Below are 21,551 nucleotides of genomic sequence, written 5' to 3' on the forward strand. Positions count from 1 at the left end.
TACATTTATATGCTCATATCTTATTTCTATGTTTTATTGTTAGCTCTTTTTGTGACTATTAATTCTACTGAGTACATGTTATTTTTCCACTGAATGTTTTTCTGGGTGTATAATGGAAACTTAAAACTTTGAATTTATCAATTTGTCACACGTTTTCTTTGCAATTTCTGGCCTTAATGCTTCCTTTAAAACAGAAATATTCACATATATTCTTCTCAGTTTCTTTGAGATTTCAGTTATTACATTAAGATATGATCACTCTTGGATTTATGTGGATGTGAAGTATTAGATATGTCTACATTTATGTTAATATTTGTTGTTATTTAACTGTTAAATCCATCTTTAATTGATTTGAAATGCTGATATTATTATTTATTAGTGCAGATGTAACTCTACCATGAATCTTTGTTGTCGGAGATTAAAAGCAGAGATGTGAGGGAGGGCCAGGCACAAAGTTACCACAGCACCATAGAAGTGGAAGAGAAAAGGATTAATGTGAGACTACATTAAGGTGTAGGTGAATAATTGAGTAATCTTGTCCTCTGCTTTAAATGCCAGAGATAGAAAGAGAGGTGACTGGGGAAGGTACGCTCCGTGGAAATGGAGAAGGAAAAGCAGACTGCAAAGTAAGTGATTATCGATTTCCATCACTTTAGCTTTTAAATTTTTGATTTTTTTTTTTTTTTAAAAAGAGGAGCTAGATGGTTCAGCCAGTAAAAGCAACTGTCTCCAAGCTTGATGACCTGAGTTCAATCCTCAGAATCTACATGGGGAAGCAGAGAACTGACTTCCACATTGCTCTCTGACCTCCACATGTGCTCTCTCTCTCTCTCTCTCTCTCTCTCTCTCTCTCTCTCTCTCTCTCTCTCTCTCTCTCTCTCTCACACACACACACACACACACACACACACAATCAAGAAGTATAGCTTTGAGTTCATGGTTCCAGCAGACATTGATATGGTGATGTGTATGAGGAAGGAAAGAGAAAGGGGCGAGGGGACACTATTTAGCAATTTAGTTATTTTTTTTCTTAGACATCTTTTATATTTAAAAGGGAAAACTGCGTTTTCATGTATGGCTCATCAACACGAGAGTGAAGCAGCCGCGAGTGAATTGGTGGAGAGTCAGCAGCGCCTATCAGATCCTCCTGGCTCCTTTCCCTGCCCTCTTACCTATTCTCTTTCCCAGCCTCGGGGCCCCACACCAGGCTCCTGTTACCCTCCTCCGAGCATCAGATGTGGGCTCATTCTGACTGAAGGATGGGGGACAGCACCAGAAGGGAAAGGCGGTGTGGAGGGAGAGGCATTATTGACTCTTGTCAATGCGTCCAAGCTTATTGCCAGTCCCAGCCGAGATGGTGGAAAAGAAGAAGGAGAAGGTGAGATGCCCTCTCTTGCTGACCTTCAAAACACCTGCATCCACCACGGCTCACCTCTCACTGTTCTCTCACAGGCTTGGGCGGAGCCAGCAGCTCAGAGCAGTCACAGATGGGGGAGGGGAAGGCGACCCTCCACAGCTACGTCGGAGCACCTAACGGCCCATTCTGGAACTTTAAGATTTTGTCCCTGGGAACAAGTTGAGTCTTAGTGATTCAGGGTCAAAGAAAGGTCAGTAAAAAGGTATTATCGATTCATTGAGTGCAGAAAACAGTGGTGTTTCTAGGGCACAGGGTCCGTGTTGGAAATCACTGACTTATGAACTTTGGGACAGGAGCTCCTGCGGGGAGATAATGGGTTGCACTTCTTTCCTGAGACACACAGGAATAAATAAAGTCCATTAGTCAAGACATATGCAACTTCCATGCTTTGTCATACAGATAGGTATGAACTTTTTACAGGCAGGGATTTTTCTGAGCAGTAGCCTCGAATCAGAGAACCTGAGGGTGCATCAGAATCCTGCAATCTGACTACCTAAAATGAAATTTTGTTCTAGTTCAGTGCTTGGAATGTAGTTTAGCCCTCTGTACCAGTTTAATCTTACCACAACTCTGTGAGATATTATTTACCTTACTTAGGCTCAGAGGGGTCAAGCAGCTTGACGGACATGGTGCAGAGCGAATCTAAGGCAGACTCTGCCCACGAGACTCTCGTACAGTCCCCTTCTTACCGAGCCATCACCGCTCCCACAGGCCTGCGCTTTAGAAGGCGGCTTTGCTAAGCAAACTATTACTCTCCTCAGCCATGCCTGGTTTTCAGGCCCACAATAATTTATTTTGCTTGTGTGGCTTGCAAGTATCTATTAATGTACTCTTACACACACACTTCTCAAATGTGGATTGTAGGAATCAGGAATCAGCGAGAGATCAGACATAGACTTCTTTTTGATCAATGTAATGGTTGAATGTACAGAGAAATATGCATAGGAAACAAAAAAAAACCTATCAGATAGTCTTTGGACAATTAATTTAAACGGAGAAAAGAACTGTACCCCTAGGTAAAGCTGATAGGGTCGCTAGCTTGTGCCTCTGGTTATTTCTGGATCCATTTGTGACTTGTATCAAATGTAAGAAGGAAAGATAACCTCATGTTTTAAAAAGTGAACTTCAACCTTTCTCCATATAAATGACTATTTCTCCACACAAATATCATTAACCAATTTCCTAATTGATGCATTATTATAACCGACATTCGTTTAAACTCCACATCTGAAGGGTTTCCACAGAAAGCTAATTGCTAGTTTTGGCAGGGAAAATGATGAATAAAATATTATTTATCATAATAACTCTCAAATAAAAAAGAATGATAGAGACAAGAGAAAAGACACTAAGGGCAGAACGAAAGGTTTCTATGGGGATTAGAAGATGGACCAGGCTCTTCCAGTTCCTCTCCAAAGCTGAGACACTTGAGGTGGTGGAACATCCTGAGCTTAGGTTTGCCTGAGGTCTGTAAACCGCCTGAGCCTGGCTGAGTCACAACACCCAGAACATCACCTGCAGTGAGGAGTGGAGACTGCAGACCGACAGGTGTCCAGGGCCAGTGCGCCACACACTCAACCGTGGAATGGAAGTTTGTGTGAGCAAAATTTAATTTTTTCAGATCATACAGGTTTTTTTTTTCGGGAACTAGAGCTGCTTCAGAGGCATAAAACATACTCATGCGTTATATAAATCCTTTCTCCAATTTGACCTATCTTATGTGAGATGGAAATTCTGATTATTCACAAAATGGTCACATGTTTATAGCAGCCTAAATGGAAGAGCAGGCTAAGTCTGTCCCTTTCCCAGCAGCCTGAACTCCCTAAGTTCTGAGCTCCTTGGCTCCCTATCTCTGGTGGACGCACTGCTAATTGCAGGCAGAGACACTTGTCAGCACTGCACTAGTCTTTCCTCGCTCTGCACGAGATGTGCATCGAGGGCCCAGATGACAATAGGAGCAGAGAAACTGAAGGCGTAAGAGTATTAGAATTTGCTCAGATCAACTCATGTGAAGGGATGCGGAAAAGAGGAGTTGTTGGTATTCTTGTGTTTCTTTTTCGGTGCTTGACTTAAAAGAAATAATTTTGACATATTTCCAGGCATGGAAACTCAATGGAGAAATAAGTGTTGATAAGTAAGAAAAATCCATCCTAACTGAAAAGTCTGGTGATTTGTGCTCAAAGGAGCAAGCATTTATATTTACGCGAGCAGATGGAACCCCTTGGTGACAGATTAGACCAGTTGGGGAAAGACGCTTGTGTGGTAAAAGGTGACAAATAAAAACCATTTGAGAATTCCCACGGGAAAAAAATAAACTTATGTATTGTTTATATATATGAGAACGTTTTTATTTTCACTTTCAAGGAAATATTACACTCTTAAATCCAGGTGATTTCCATTACTTTGGTCACATTTCTATCTTCAGAAGACATTTTCTTGGGGCTTAGCACAGTCTGGGAAGGTTTCATGATCTGTCTTCAGTTTTATGAGAATTTGTTAATACAGACTATCACTTTGAAAAGCAGTGTATAATTAATTTTCTGAGAGGCATGTACTAAAACATGATAAATACTTCTTTTTTTTTGTAGGTTAAACTGATGTGAACATAGTTTGAGGGGACAAATAAGTTAGGAAATAAATGTAGCTTTTGTTTGAAAATACAAGTTTCCACCCAGCATTGGTACCTGTTCATCTTTATCTCAGCAAGTCAGGTCTTTGTTCAGCAAAGGCCCCTTGTGTGTCAAGGTCTATTGCTACAAGCAGCCATTGGACCATCATCTCATCATCAGCTTCTCAAGTGCTGCCCTCTCTGTGGCCAAGCTGTGCTGTGAACTCTTGTGTCTTAATGTCTTTTTGACATTAGTCTTACTGGGGATATTGAAGACCAGTCTTCCTGACCGAACCTCCTCTTCCGTCTCAATTCTCAATCATGGATTTTTTTTTTTTTTTTTTTTGAGTTAGGAATAAGAGCAGAACAGTTCAGGTGTAGCTCCTAGCTACGAGTGTGGTAGGTGTGAGGGTGAAAAGTGAAGGTTGCCTGCCTCCTCTCTTCCAGGAGCTCCTGGCCTTCCACCCCGGCTCCCATCCCACTTTAGAACCACCAGGTGAGCTTTTCTCTCTCTTTGTCGGCCTCTGTGCTGCCTCTCATATCTGTTTGTTTATGCCTTGCCCTTTCTCCTTGCTTTCTGTTATCATGCTAGTGTTTTTTTTTTTTGTAACTAGTCAACACTTTGTCTACACTTAGCAATGCAACGTGTAATTCAATTCTTCAGATAGACTTCTGAATGAAAGAAAAGCAATTTAAAATAATTAATTCTATTTTCTAAATTACTCAGGCACAAGTACAAGTGCAACAGAGATCACATATACACATTATTATCTGGGTGGTTAATTTGGGCACAACTAGGCCCCTTTGTTTCTTGATGGATTTAAAAAATTACTCATAACTAATTGGTGAGTTATTTTTAACTGAAATCATAATCATCGTTGAAAACAGCTCAGGGGACCATCTATAGGTTTGTGACAGATTCATGTGTCTTAAGATTATCAGAAACAAGTATTAGAGTTAAACTTAGAACAATCATTTTCTTGCCTAAGAAAAGACAAAACATGTTTTTTCACCTACCCCTAGACACACCAAGAGTTTACACAACTTAGCTGTAAGAAAGTGGAATTTCAGATCTGTGGAAACAAAGAATACATAAAATGTTATAAAACTATAATATTTTTCTAAATTAATAAAATTATTTTCTCAGAAACAATCATGCCATAATGCAGGTTCCTCAGGAAGCTTTCCTTTTCTCCTTTTTCATATACCCTAACTCCCAAAGAAAGAAAGAAATCAAGAAAGAAAGTGTGAAAAAAGGAAAGAGAAAGCCACTGTAGATATACGTTCCAGAGATAAGAAAAATTAAAGCTTGCTTGTTAAATAATGACTACTTTTAATATCTTTAAAAGTCTCCCGATCCTTATCTCCTCTAACTAGATTTCTTTTCTTAAACACACTCCATATTCAGCTGAATCCCATTTTTCCTTTCCTTAGTACCACATTGATATTTATATTGTTCATTTAAAGCCCAGAAGATTACAACTACATTTGGGTTAGTAAGATTTTTCTGAGATGTTCTTTGTAATCTAACCACGGCCTACAGCAGATTGTTGTGAAAGACTAACAAACAGCTTGCTCCGATATAGACTGCATCAGACTGGACAATGCTTAATAACAAGATGCTCACAAGGGCAGTTTATATCCATTATCGTTAACGCACAACTCTACTCAGAATATGGGCTTTGAGGATTTTCATGACTGTGGAGCTCAAATTGTTATGAAACGGTAGTCAGCCACTTCATTAACACATGAAGGACACACATAATTCCTCACATAATTTTTCTAGCAGACAAATAAATTGTAATTAGTTCATGACAATTGCTTGGATTAAATATTACTCATGTCCATGAGGTGGTTCTTTACTTTGGGCCATGAAAATCCTCAATTGGATTAACTCCTTCCTAACTGGGCAGCAGTTGACCCACTCCATTTCCATCAGCTTGGTGTGTACTGCTGTCCACAGTGCGGCATAGTAGTTCCCTGCTCAGTGTGAAGCTCTGCCCTCTAGCATTCTTCTCAGGGTATCCTTTACCTCTGCATTTCTCAGGCTGTAGATGAGAGGGTTAAGCATGGGGATTACAAGGCTATAAAACACAGAGATCACTTTGCTATACCTCCATGAATTCCCTGTTTTTGGTTGCTGCAGGTACATGAAGAACAACGTCCCATAGAAGATGGTGACCACGGTGAGGTGGGAGGCACAGGTGGAGAAGGCTTTACACCTGCCCTGGGAAGACTGGATTTTTATGATAGAGACCAGGATGCAGATGTAGGAGACGAGGACGGTCATGAGGGATCCAGTAAGATTCACCGCCGAGAAGATCAGGAGTTGCTTCTCTTTGTTGTGGGTGTTAGAGCAGGCGAGTGCGAGGAGAAGGGGGTCGGCACAGTAGAAGTGGTGGATCACGTTGGAGTTGCAGAAAGACAGCTGGAAAGTCAGTACTGTCTGTATAACAGAGTTCAGGAAACCGTAGGTGTAGACGCCTACCACCAGCTCCTTGCAGACCCGCTGTGTCATGATGGCTGTGTAGATCAGGGGATTGCAGATGGCCATGTAGCGGTCATAGGCCATGGTAGCCAGGAGGAAGCATTCAGTAGTGGAAAAGGCACCGGAGAAGTACAGCTGAGCAAAACAGCCTGAAAAGGAGATGGTTTTTTTCTTCACCAATAAATTTTGCAGCATTTTGGGCCCAATGGAAGACGAATAACAGAGATCAATGAAAGCCAGGTGACCGAGGAAATAGTACATGGGTGTGTGAAGCCGCGAATCCGCCTTGATGATCAGGATCATGCCAACGTTCCCCACCAGGGTGATGAGATAAATCACCAGGAACACCACAAAGAGGGGAAGCTGAAGCTCAGGGCGATCTGTGAATCCCATGAGGACAAATTCTGTCACAGTGGTGCGATTACCTCTTGCCATTTTGTTCTTCTACCTGGTGTGAAGAGAAGAAATATGACTTAAAATGATCAGATACATTAAAAACACAATCTCCTTGTGTCTCCATCCTAGCACCAGATGTTAAAAATCTGCCGTTTCATAAATACCCAAATGGTTGGAGTTTGCTTCTTTTAAGAACCACAGCATGAGTTTCCTCGGCTGTATTTTCAAGTTTACAGTGGTGATGCTTTCAGTTTAATTCTGGACTCCACCTAGGGCCAGACAGCGCATCTGATTCTGGGATGGAGAGTGAGTACCATGCCGCTCTTGCTTTTGTGGGCCTGCTGGAAGGGCTCACAAAGAATGACCTACGGGCGAGTAGAGGTTCACTGAGTACTTCGGACACCTGTGGGAGAGACTGAGTGTGGAAGGTGGAAATGGATCACTCCTCATTGATTCTTACCCATGGGTCAAATGTCCACTGCCCATCTTTGTTGTGCCAGACACTATGGAAAAAGATGTGGACATGAAGATGAAGAAAAGTATGTCTGCTGAGAGGGTGCTCACAGGCTGGTAGGAGAAACACGTATGTAAATAATTAGTTTCAATTCAGTGTGGACAGTGCTTTTCTTCATTAAGGTTTCTCTTGCTATGACAAAACACTATGACCAAAACAACTTGGGGAGGAAAGGGTTTATCTCATCTTACAGCCGGCAGTTCATTGCCAAGAGAAGTAAGGACAGTCACTCAAGGCAGGGACTCATGCAGAGGTCATGGAATAGTATTAGTCACGGACTTGCCCTCCATGGCTTGCTCAGTTTGCTTTCTTAGACCATCCAGGGTCACCAGCCTAGGGATGGCACCACCCAGAGTGGGCTGGGCCCTCCACATTAATCATCAATCAAGAAAATGTCTGACAGTGCCATAAAGAGACTTACATCTTACATCAACCTGCCTTCTGGCAGAGTGTTGTGTGTGGAGGGAGGATCAACAGCTTTTAAAGAGGGGGTTCTGAATTATCCCAAACATCAGGCTGAATATTAACACAACATAGCATTGAAACATTGGTGTACTCTTCATTGCAGAGAGGACTATAAATGAAACAAACAAACAAACAAACAAACAGAAAAGTAAGCAAGCGGGCTGGAGAGATGGCTCAGTGGTTAAGAGCATTGCCTGCTCTTCCAAAGGTCCTGAGTTCAATTCCTGGCAACCACATGGTGGCTCACAACTATCTGTGATGAGGTCTGGTGCCCTCTTCTGGTCTGCAGACAGAATATTGTATACATAATAAGCAAATAAATAAATAAATAAATAGATGACATTGAACTGTTGTGGAATATTATTAAAAAAAAGAAAAATAAGCAAGCAAAAAATCAGCCTGATTTCTGCTCTATTGTTAATATAACTGCTTAATCATGTTTATGTGTGAATATGAACACAGATTAATCTCTTTGTGTATAAATGATATCACAGTTTTATGCTTTGCTTCTTCATAAACTCAGCAATTATGCCATACCATTCCTTTTCATAGCTATATTGTGACTTATTAGTTCCCTTTTATTGAAAACATTTTCCACTCAATTCAGTAGATATATGCTTCTGGGCTCCACTTAGGGTTATGTACACACCTAGTGCTGGGGTGAAGGTGTTTAAAATTTGTAATTTACAGGTTCTATCTATCTTTTGATGGTAGCCAACAAATTAATTAAACTCTTTAATATTTATGTATATATTATACTTAGTTTTCAGCTTTCTGCTTGTATTTTAAAGTTGCTACATTATTTTTTCTTTGTGCTAAACTAAGTTTTATGCCACTTTTTTTCCTTTTTAAATTCTGATTTTTGTGACATGGTTTATAAACACTTCTAAATTTAATATCACTAAATTTATCTCTTGTTTTATTCTATGTATTTATAAGATTTTATTTTTTACTTTACAATCTTTGATATGCTTGGAATTAAATTTTGGTAAATTAACTCCTCTCTCTATTTCTCCAAATGTCTGGCCAAGGAATCTAATACAACTGATTGGTTAAGTCATTTTCCCGCTGATTCTGTTGGTTTGAAGTTCAAGCCTACAGCATACCAAACACCCTTTCAGTGCTTGCATCAGTTTCTAATGTTTTTTTTTTCCAGTATCTTCTAAAGCTAAGACAAAATAAAAAATCTAATAGAGTTAATTTTCATGTCTAGTAGCATGCTTTCTGGCTTGTTCATACTAAAAGGATGTTAGCATGATTTTTATCAGTTAAAAAGCCTTGTTTGCACTCAGATGCCGTTGTCTAAGTGGACATGTTAATTTGGGGAGAACAGACATATTTACAAGAGGATCTTCTTTCTGTAAGTAGCCTATACATTGTACTCATCAAAGATTTTGATAATAGGTCAAACTTTCCAAATACATATTGTATACATTTCTTTAATGTCTATTCTTATTTTGTCTTTTTCATCACGATTGTAAATGAAATATTATCTTTCATTCTGTGGCTTCTTAAAGTCTTGTTTACATGTAGGAAAGCTATTGAATTTTGTGAATTAATTTTATAGATATCTTCTTTAACATATCATTTACAAACCAATTTTAGTTGATTTTTTTGGGTTTTTCAAGTACACATTCACATACTATGAACCAGATGTGGTTTCCCCCTAGCTTTCTGTGGAGTGTCTCTCCTTTCTTTCCTGTGTCTACGTGTAAAGGCTTGTACTTCCACAGTGATGTTAAACTATGGTGACAATTGTGGCCATTTCCATCCTCTTCAAGAGTGATTCAGAATGACAGAGGACACTCCATGGTACTGTAGACAGCAGGAATAACAGACACAGAACTGCTGAAGTAAGAGAGACTACACATTAAACAACTTCAAAGACATGTGCCTAAGAGCACACCTTGGAAGCAAGCTGGCCTTTGTCTTCTGCAGGGTTAGGGCAAGTGTAACAAATGCAGACCCATATAGCTTCATGTAAGAAAACATCTGAAAGTTAAAAAACAATACAGCAAATTATAAAATCTGTTCTATTATTTCTCTTATGCAACTATACCTTTAGTACCCCTAGAAAACAGAATTTTTGAGATGATTGGAGTACTGGGTTAATATGCGGAGGTCTCCAGAGAACTTGCTTTCAGTTACCACATGTAGCTACACAGTTGACGAATGAGACTCTTTCCACACCCTGACAACCCTTAGCTCTCTATAAGGCCTGTCGTGACAACGCTAGAAGCATTGCTCACACCACGAAGAGTTATCTGGAAGATCCTAGGAGCATTCTGGGAGTCATGCAAGAGTCCCGTTGCTAGGAAGGTAGTCTGCAAGGAATAGATAGCATGGGATACGGGGCAGAGTGAAGCACACTAAAATAACTCTAAAAGCAAGGATAGAGCGGTGTTCTGTTACATTCGGATTTCGGCACTGTCTGGGGTAGGTGATTGGAAATGTGGCTAAAATTGCATGCCTAAGCTAGATACTTGAAAGCCTGAGGATCCCATTTTAAAAGATCCAATTATTTATTTTAAATTTATCACTGTGTGGATATGTGTACATGAGTTTAGGTGCCTGCAGAAACCAGAGGTTTTGGATTCTCCTGGAACTGGAGTTACATGTGGTTGTGAGCTACTTGAATGGGTCCTGGGACTGAATTCTGGCTATCTGCAAGAGTAGTGTGCTCTCTTAATCCCGAACCATCATTCTAGTCATAACATCCCATTTTAAAGAGTTTGGTTTATAACCCGTGGGTAGTAGGCAGCTTTTAAAATTAACTGAGGTATTGACAGAAAACTTCAAGGAGCCCTAGTGGTTTGTAAGGAGATCTAATATATTGAAACACACACACACACACACACGCACACACACAGGCAGGTGCACAACTGTTTACACAAACTCATCAACATTAACACCATCTAATTCAAAAATAGAAGATGCAATTGAGCGATGAAAGGAAGCAGATATCCTAGGGTACTGTCTAATCATGCTGTCATGGATAATTTTAGTAGAGACAGAAAGTCTGCAATAGCAGTGAATTCAGAGGAAAGAATGCTGGATGCTGTGTGAAGGAATGCAGAGCTGATCATGGTATGGGAGTCACTGAGCTTTGGGTGATGGGTTGAGATGTGATGGTCAAAATCACGCAGGGAAAGAGAAATGAGTGAAAACAAGGATTTCAGAGTTGGTTTTATTTTTAAAAACCAACCAGAAGAGTCATCAGAGGAAAAAGTTGTCTCAAGATCTTCAGGATAGTTCCTATCAGGGAATAGTGGAGAGCCCTTAAAAACAGGGATTCTTGATATCCCTGGCTTATGGTAGATGTGGGCTATCTATGTGTGGTCACAATGCTCTCAATTATAGCTTGATTCAAGATCAAATTAACCTTGGGATCTTCAGGTATCACACTTAAACTATCTTGTTGTTGCTGGTTAAAAGCTTGTAGTTGAGAATTCTGTGCAGTAGCAAAAATCTGTTTGGATTTAATTTTGGAGTTGATCAAGTCTTCCCACTGGGGTCCAAACTAGGGCAGTGCCTACTCCAAACAGACATAGGGAGGGTTAGCACTCTCAGGAGATCCCGAGAGCTAGTGTACAGACCACAGCTTTATTTAACGGCTCTTGCTTGATCAAAAACATTTACTATTAACTGCTATGGACATGATATACTGCTTGCCTGAAAAGTTTCACAAGCATGGTTAATGAATATTAAGTTGAAGTGTTAAAATGGCTTATTAGCTAAGTATTTATCAATCATCTATCATATTGAAATAGCATTCTTCATTCCTACAAACTTCTACTGGAATTAATCTTTAAGTTTTAGAATTACTGATAGTATCAGTTTTTATGTTTAGATTACAAATTTTCGGAATGAAAAAACCAATCTCTAATTATAAATATTTGATCTTTAATTTTTATCTAGGAGAATATTTGTAGTTTCCTTTAAAAAGAAAATGTTAATGAGATTTAATTAAATCTCAAACTTGATAATAACTAGTGGTGAGTTGAAAAGGTTTGCTCCATAAAGATTCATATTTATTTTTAATTAAATATTTTAAATTATGTGTCTGTGTGGTATGTAGTTTGTGTGTCTGTCTGTGTGTGTGTTTACACACGCTTACTATGGCACATGTGTGGAGGTCAGAGGACAACTGGCTGTGGCTGGTTATTTCTACCTATGACTCCCATAAATTGGACTGATCTTAGGTTGGCAGGCTTGTTGGCAATCACCGTTACCCACTTAGCCATCTTACTGCCCCAGGTGCAGCTTATATCATTCTGTTTAATACAAACTTGTTATCATTCCAGTTTCCCAACAAGTAAACTGATGTAGCAATCTTTAGTAGTGTGCCACATTTATAAAGTGGTAGGACCAGGATTTAAAGCCAGGTTGGCTAATGATTCTGTCTCCCTTTGCCCAAAGGATGCAGTTTCTCTATTAGTGTTTCCCAGTATTTATTTATCCTGGCAAGTTTTTCTTGTAAAGTTAGATTCCTTGGATAATATTTTAAGTGTGCAGTGATGGCTCAATGACACTTTCTAAAAGTTTGTTCTGATTAACTGTTGTGTTTCTACTAATAAACAACATCTGGTTATTTGGGATGTTGTTTTATTCCTTATGATAATTCATTATGTATGATCAAATAAGACAGCTACGTTGATTAACTCAGGAGATATTCTTAGCCTCTGGGGAGGGAGGGGCAGGTGAAATACTTTCGAAATCTATGAAAGCTAAATTTTCTCTTCTGAGGAAATTTTTGCTTGTATGAAATTTTGGGATGTGATTTGGGAACCTTCTTGAGTTTGTCAGATCCCTGCCATGGTCTCCTAAAATAGTGCACTAATCAAATGAGCCAGTGAGGCAGTGAGTAAGAGCCCACTTTCTTTCCTACTCCATTGCCGGCAGGAACAAAACACTTGTCTTCCCTACAGTCCCAGCACCAACAACGCCCCTTCATGTTTTCTACTACATCAGTCTAAGCAGTAAGTACAACTTACCAAGCACGCGGTAGACAGTTAGGATTCCCAATGCTCTGGAAGTGTCCACTGAGTGTATTTCCAGCCGGACAAACAGGCCTCTTCATGTCTGTCTGCTTCTGCTCCTAGGTGTCTGTATTCCACACTCAGGAGGCTGGGAGGTTTATAAAGTGCAGTGAGTCCATTGTCTCCTGTTGTTCTGGTGCTTCCTACGTCTCAAGGGAAAGTTTCTGTGATGTAGTTTGCATACGACTAAATCACCTTTGGGAATGAAAATCCCTGAATCATTCTAGTAGCTAATGATGACTCAGGTTGCCATACATGGGTGCTTGCCATGCATTGGTGCTTGCTCTTGGGATGACTCCCAAGTCCAGAGCCTTTGGTGTAATGTTAAGATGAAGTCTTCTTACTCTTGCAAGGACATCCGAAGTAGGCCTCATTGAAGTTGTTGCTGCAATGAGGTTCAGCGACTGCTTTGTGGAGCGGTCGTTAAGATTAGGAAAATGTTATGTAATTAAGACAGACGCATACCCTAGACACTTTTGGCTACAAAGGAAAAACAGTCTTGCTTTTCATATTTATCATAAGAGATAATATAGGAGAAAAGCAATTCCTTCTTTTATTATTATGTATTTCTCACTGAATCAAATTAGGGAGTAATTATTAAGGAATAGAATTATACTAAAAACCACATCACACAGGCAGCTCTGGTTAAACTCATTGGGTCACAAAATAAAACAAAAAGGAATCAGTGCAGGAGAGAGGGCTTTATAGGAAATTGGAAAAACTGGGGGAGATTAAAGAGAGTGGTCAGAATGTGTTGTATACACATATGAAATTGTCAAAGAACAAATTTACATAAATAATTTTAATAGAAAAATTCTCACAATGCTAGCAGCTAGCACTTTTCAGTCTCAGCAGGTACTGGGCTATTCTAAAGAAAGGGAAGGTGTTTTTAAGCATTTACTGATTGTGAATTTTAGTTTCAGTTTTTGGAAGGCGTTGTATTAAAGGTTCTCATATATAACTATGGTTTCTCATTGAGAAAGAACATTCTCCAGAGCCATCCTGAGGCTTGTGGTGGAGACCACTGGACGTGCCAGGCTTTATTATGCTACCATCATGAACTCATACGAATCTGACGGTTCTTGCAAAGGGATGAGTTGCTGGTCTTCCTAGTTACTGTGTTTGCCCTGGAGTAGCAGAAGGGCTGTTGCAACTTGTTTTCAGGCATGAGTATTTGCTATAAAATAAGAAAGTAAGTATTTTGATATGTTTTTAGTCAGGAGATAATTCTACAAAGAATTTTTAAAAGGTGAGGTTAACAATAATTTCTTTATTGAAATAGGGAGATGATTCAGCTTTTTAGCACACTGTTACTCTTCAGAGGACCAAGTTTCAATTCCCAACATCTACATGATGGCTCAGAACATGTAGGTCTACTCCAGTGGAGTCCAGTGTCCTTTTCTGGACACTGAATGTAGTGTTGCATGCAACAATGCATATGTGCATATAAAATACATACAAAATAAAAACATACTTTCTTGTCTTATTCATAGTATTCTGGTTTCATTATGGTGAATCTTAATCTGTTTGCTAGAAATCTGGTCTCTATCACTTCTGGAATCTTCCAGATTTCTCACATTTGCTCAGAATGTGGTGAACTTATCTCAAGCCTAACACTGATTTATGAATGAAATCTAATTATATGTCCCTTTCTGGGGAAGGGTAAGCTAAAGATTCAGTTGATATCCATAAAGACTGGGCAGAGAGTTTAGAAATATAATGTAAGATTTGTTCAATTTAGAAGAGGCATATAGTTCAGGCCCCCCAAAGGCAGAAAATTATTTTCTTAACATTTATAATGTGTGTGTTTGTGTGTGTGCATGTTGGTCTGTATGTGTACATGTGGAGTTCATTCCCTTTATTTTTAATTTTTCATCCATGGATTTAATCAACTATAAATTGATTTTTTGGTAGTACTGGATATTGAACTCACGGCCTTGAGCAAGGTAAGAAAGCACTCCACTGTCGAGCTAATTCTCCCATCTTAATGAATTTAAATAACACTTGTAGTGTTCAAGTATAGACTTTTTCTTATTATTCTCTAAACAATAATTTATATAATATTTATGTTGCATTAGGTATTATGAGTAGTACAGAACTGATTTAAAGTACACAGAAGGGTATCTATAGATTGTACACAAATACTACATGGTTTTATATAAGGTACATACGCATCCTTGGTTTTTGGTATCCATGGGGGATTATAAAATAAACCAAGTGGGTACCAAGGGGTGACAAATATATATCTGTAGCAGCCTGACTTCTGGAAGAGAAGGGTAGAGATAACATCTCACCTATGAGCCCTCTGGGGCTTTGTCTTCAATTCTATGCTTTGTTCTGAGTTCTAAATACAGGCACTATGAATTCAAGGTCTAATTCTTCTTTCTTTTATTTTCCTTTGGTATAGTTTCATTTTATTTTTCTGAAATTAGTGAAGCTTCAGATGGGTCAAGATTTGTAAGTTACTTTCTCTCTCTCTGTCTCTCTGTCTGTCTCTCTGTCTGTCTCTCTGTCTGTCTGTCTGTCTGTCTGTCTGTCTCTCTCTCTCTCTCTCTCTCACACACACACACACACACACACACACACACACACACACACACACTTATCCCCACAAATCAGTGTACTGTTCTCATGTCTGAGAAGAGTCAGTCTTCCCTCCTTTCATTTCTCTTACATCATTATTTTGACTCTGACTTCTCCCAACTACAGTATAGACTATTGCTGTGGAATAATGCTCTTGTACATTGTAAAGATTTGTCACTTGTATTGGCTTAATAAAACACTGATTGACCAATAGTCATGCAGGAAATATAGGTGAGGTGACCAGACTCAGAGAATTCTGGGAAGAGAAAAGGTAGAGAGTCAGTCACAAACCAGATGCAGAGGAAGTAAGATGAGAATGCCTTAATGAGAAAAAATACCAAGCCCCGTGGCTAAACATAGATAAGAACTGTGGCTTAACATAAGTTGTAAGAGCTAGTTAATAATAAGCCTGAGATAATAGGTCAAACAGTTTATAATTAATATAAGCCTCTATGTGTTTCTTTGGAACTGAATGGCTGTGGGGCCGGGGGGGGGGGCAGGCAGAAACTTCTGTCTTGTAAAGAATTTCCACATAAAGACTGAGAAATCTTTATAAAAGAGGATTCTAGACAGATGAGAAAGAGTCCAGCACAGTTTCTTAGTAACTGTTTTTACTCCAGTAGCCTCTGTTTGCTTCCTGACTTAGAGTTAACAGCAAAAACCATGTGGCAACTCTTTTAAGAGGTCATGCGACCAAACACTTAAACAGTGTTTATGAGGAGCCAGCAGCATGAGTCTTGGTGGTGGCATGGGCCTAGAAACGCTGCAGAATTGTGGCAGTAAACATGGATCCCGCCAATACTTATGCCCCAAAGTTATACTCTCAGGAAGCCAAGGAATATGCAGAGCCAGTCCCCAAAGCCGCTGCTTTAATCCTAGCTACATGGCTTAGCAGATTAAAGACTCATGTGGTCAGAAAAAGATAGAGATATGCAGTAAAGACAATTTCAGACAAAAGAAACTCTAAGTGGTTTACAGTGTATTTAAAATATACATAGGCTTGGAAGAGAAAGGAAAAAGGATAGAGAAAATCCTTAAAAAAGAAATAGAGTAGTTAGGTGTTATGGAGCATGCCTTTAATCCCAGCACTTGGGAGGCAGAGACAGGCAAATCTCTATGAGGTCAAGGCCAGCCTGGTCTACAGAGTGAGTTCCAGGATAGCCAAAGATACAGAGAAACCCTGTTTCAAAAAACCAAAATTTAAAATAAAAATAAAAGAAACAGAATTAAAAGAATAAAAGCCACATAAAGATGGAAAATACACAGAGAATCTGGATACTATAGGTTATTGTGTTGTCTTTGAATTGTTTGACTGCGGAGGGAGGAGCAACAGTTGCTAAAAGACATTTGATTATAAATGCTGCTGGATTATTCCAATTTATATATTTGAAAATGCCTTAACTTCAAAATTTTAGTCAAAAGATATATTACTTTGAAGAAGAGGTTTTTCTTTTATTTTCACAGGAAATGAGAGGCTGTGGATTCATTCTGGGTTAAGAAAAATAAGGTTTGATTGAGAAAGACCCTTGAAAAACCTCCAATGGGAATGGATGACCCAGGTGATCCAACGTTTCAGAGCACCTCTGTTGCAGTTTCTTCTGAGTTCTGCATCCAGAACAGCTTCAAGGCTGTTGGCAGAGATGGTCAAGTCTCACAGAATACTCCAGTCAGGACTTGACCATAATCCTAAATTTTCTCTGGGTCCTCATAAGATTATTAGCACCCATAATCAGCAAGAAGTAACAGAAAATTACATCCATGTTTCTGCTCTGCTTGAGTTCCTGTTTGAACTTCCTTTGATGATGAACTGTGAAGTGGAAGCATGAGCTGAGCAACTCCTTTCTTCCCAAGTTGCTTTGGTTATGGTGTTTCATCACAGCAACAGTAACCCTAACTTAGATACCTCCTCTCTGAGCTTAGTATTGGTCACACATTACACACACCATCCCATTCTAGCGAGTCCGCCTGACTTTAGCCTGCATCCTCTATACCTAAACTTCAGGTTTATCCCTGGAAAGTCATACATTCTTTGCTCTGGTTCAGTCTAGCGAGTTTCTTGGATGCTAGCCGGTCAATGCCCTTCTCAATACTCAGGCATAGTTGGCTCAGCCTTGTGAGTTCTTAGTACCTCAATGCCCAGGCTATCCCCAACAATTAGGGGTAGCTAAGGTTGGACAACCTGTATGCTGGCCTAGTTTATTGAATGCCTAAGACCCTAGCCACCCATGCCATCCTCACACTCCCAGATATAACTCAGCACATCAGCCCAAGGATATCCATATATCCAACTATGTCTGGAAATCATGTGTGTGTGTGTGGGGGGGGTGGGTTAGGGAACTCACCATACTGGGTTGGTACACATGATATGTAACTGGGCCAAATCTGGAGATTGGTGACAGTGAAGGTGGGACTCACTAGTCTGGTCCTACTTCACTATTTGGAGTCCTAAGTCTAGTGAGGACATAAACATGTAAAGAAGTCCCTAATGCAGGAGACAAGCAGAGTTATGAAACATGAAGAGAACAACAACATCAGTGTCAGTGAAGGTCTTAATGGTGGCTTTTAACTCATCCATGAAAATATATGTCATCTGCTCCAGGGCATTGAAATGTATAAAACAACTATGGACTGATTTGCACACTTTATTATTTATTATCCACTAAGATCATCAAGGAGCATTATCCAATTTTACTTCCTGTTTGTGTTCATCTTTGTGGAAGTTTCTCACCTCTGAAGCCAGCTCATTTCTAAGTCTACCCTAGTGACTCTTTCACTCATTAGAGGTTATAGGCTTACTTGAAATGGATAGAAGTAAAATTCATAGTTATTTTCCAAGATGATCTTTATACTTAGGTTTTTTGAAGATGTAGAGAAAATGATATTTCTGTTACTCCGAAATGACAATGTTGCATCTTTCAGAGAATGGCTGTTTCAATATTTGAGTTTTCACTTAATTTATCTAAATACAACTTGCTTCAATGTCTTACTGAAGTTTTTGTACATAGTGCTATAGTGAATAAAAGTACTGTTAAAAAAAGGTCATGGCAAAAAAAGAGGGTATAATGCTATAGAGGGTGGATCTGGGAGAAGTTGGGGAAGGAGTGGGGAGACGAATATGATCAAGATATATTATATTGGGCTTATACGCAATGAACACTTCATTCTACCATAAAGACACTTGCTCAACCATGCTCAGTGCTGCTCTGTTAATAATAATCAGAAACTGAAAACAATCCAGATGTCCCTCAACAGAGTAGTGGTTAAAGGCAATGTTGTACACTTACACACTCGGGTATTACTCATCTGTTAAAAAGGGGAATTATGAAATTTGCAGGTAAATGGATGGAGCTAGAAAAAATAATCCTGGGTGAGGTAACTCATACTCAGAAGACCACTGCAGTATGTACTCACTTACATGTGGATGTTAGCTATTGAGTCGATGGTAACCAAGATGCAATCTGTGGTTAGGTGTAGTTTAAGGGACTAGCTGGGGCACAGGGACAGATAGATCTCCCTAGGAGGAGAGGGAAATAGAATAAATATGGGTTGGGGGACCTGAGATGGGAGGATCAAATCAGGAGAGGAAGGGAAGAGGGGGACAAGGAAGGAAATACAAGGAAAGACAGCTAAAATTAAGGGGCATTTGAGGTGTACTATGGAAACTGAATACAGTAATCTAAATGAAATCACCAATTAATGGGGGATACAGAGCCCCAGCTGGCCATCGTTTGTCATCAAATGATCATCTAGTATTAGGTTACCTCTAATTGAGCTTTTGTCCATAGGTTTCCCATGGAAACCCCCAAACAACTCTTTTTGGGATCCTATTCTATTTGGATGCATATCTTCCTAAGCCTGGATGTAGGAGGGAGGGCCTTGGACTTCCCACAGGGCAGGGTGCCTTGCCCTCTCTTAGGACTGGAGGGGTGTGGAGGGGAGGCTGTGTGGGGGAGCAGGAGGGAAGTGGGAGGAGGGGAGGAAGTAAAAATTTTGATTGGTATCATTTATAAAGTAATAAAAAAGAAATGAACTCAAAGGCATCTTTGGAGGCTATTGTCTCATGAAGCTCAGTCAGAGATTTTCTTTTTTTTAATCTTATTTTTATTTTATTATAGATATACTATGTTTTCTCTCTCCATTTAGGTACTTTCAATATGCACGATTGCTTTGGTTTATTGTTTTATGGGATGACTGAGGGTTGGAATTCATGGTTCCCTTTTTCTATATCTTCTATGTTTCTGGTGCCTTTTCTTGGACTCTTTTCCTTTTTTTGTCCTCTTCTGATGTGTTAGTTTTTGTTTTATCTTATTTTATATATTTTATTATTATCCCTTAGAAGCCTGTTTATTCTCTATGCTTATAGGAGATTAGGGAATTTGCTATAAGATGGTATATTCTAGTAATATCAGAAAGCACACCCAGAAAGTCTCACCAACATGACTGCCTAGAAAGTGGGAATAACAATGATACCACAATGGATATGCAAACATGCGTAGGGAAAAGCCCAGAAGGTCTCAGACCTACACAAAAGTTACTGAGGAAAGCTGGAAGTGGGAGAGGTGGTCTTCCCCAGGAAGAACACATACACACACACACACACCACTAGCAGCAGCATTACATGGACAGAGTGGGCTATATTTAGAAATATATATGTACATACACATATATGCATGCAATAACAATTAATGAAAGAAGAGGCCGCAGATTTGAAGGAGAGAGGAGAAGGGTACATAGAAGGATTTGGAGGGAGACAAGGGAAGACACAAATGCTGTAATTATAACCTCAAAAAATTTAAAGTACAAAAAAGAAATAAAAATTAGGCTAGCAATACCCCCCCAAAGAAGCCTGGTTATTCTCTAATGAGACAGAAAAGGGAGTGGGTCTGGAGGGGAGGAGAAGTGGGGAGGTCTTGGGGGAGTAGAGGGAAGGGAAACTGTAATTAGGATATATTCTGTGAGAAAAAGAATCCATTTCCAATAAAAGGAAAAAGGGACATTATCAAAGAATTAATAAAATAGTTTTTAAAATGGAAAATAGTTCTGTTTCAGTGTCAATGATATTTTTAATTGCACAACTCTGGACTTTCCATTTTAGCAGGAGCCTCTTTAAAGAATGAAAAATCAGTTCCACCATGGACTTGTGTTCTTCATATCTCTGTTTACTTAGGTTCCTGAGAGATGAATTGTCTTAGTTAGGGTTTCCATTACTTTGATGGAACATCATGTTTGAGGGCAGCTTGGGGAGGAAAGGGTCTATTGCACTCAGAAAGTAAGATGTAGTAAGATTGTAGTCAAATACAGCAATCCAAACTCTCTGGGTTTTATAAATGACATACTGTTTAGTTTTCTATGGTCTTTATTTTAATAATAGGATTATTATTTTCCCAGTGCTAGGGATTGAACCTTGGACCCTCTTGCATGCAAGGCAAACACTGAACCATTGAGCTATATCTCTAAAACAAAATACTTGCTTGAAGATGGGAAGAAGTCAATTTTGAACTATCTAATTTAATATTTTGTAGAGTAATGGGAAGGATAGATTTTGACAGAGTTTTCTACATTTTTTTATAGAATCTAGTATATTAAAATTCCCATCTGTCCATTGGTCTGTCTGTCTGTCTGTCTGTCTCTCAGTCTGGCATCCTGAATTCCACCATTCTAGCAGCCCAGGAAACCCTTGTTTTTTGATGATCCAAGGTCTATAGTCCTATGGAGCACTGGACCCTGCCAATACACAGCTCTCGGAAGTCCTGGAAGTTTCCTGAACCTTGCAAGGAAAGAGGGAGGAAATCTTGAGGGAACAGGATAGTAGCAATGGGGGAAGGACAGAGACGGAGAGCAAAGAAAGAGATGTCTTGATTGAGGGAGCCATATGGGACTATCAAGAAACCTGGCACTAGATAAATTCCCAGAAATACACAGGATGACTCCAGCTAAGACCCTAAACAATACTGGAGAGGGTACCTGAACTGGCCTTGCTTTGTAGTCAGATGGGTGACTATCTTATCCCATTTCCCCCATAAGATCATATACACTTTAGTCTT

At 39.4% G+C, this 21,551-nt stretch overlaps 1 protein-coding gene across 1 annotated transcript; it reads right to left on the reverse strand.

Moving 5' to 3' along the window:
- Positions 1-6,006: 6,006 nt before the first annotated feature.
- Positions 6,007-6,945, reverse strand: LOC130879925 (olfactory receptor 1030-like). Its single transcript, XM_057778747.1, has one exon. The coding sequence runs from the start codon at positions 6,943-6,945 to the stop codon at positions 6,007-6,009; it is 939 nt and encodes a 312-aa protein (XP_057634730.1).
- Positions 6,946-21,551: the final 14,606 nt, after the last annotated feature.

This window comes from Chionomys nivalis, chromosome 8 (genome assembly GCF_950005125.1).
Source record: "Chionomys nivalis chromosome 8, mChiNiv1.1, whole genome shotgun sequence".
Taxonomy (NCBI): Eukaryota; Metazoa; Chordata; class Mammalia; order Rodentia; family Cricetidae; genus Chionomys; species Chionomys nivalis.

Excerpts from the sequence above, each read along its gene's own strand:
- LOC130879925 (XM_057778747.1), bottom strand. The coding sequence starts at position 6,945 with ATGGCAAGAGGTAATCGCACCACTGTGACAGAATTTGTCCTCATGGGA.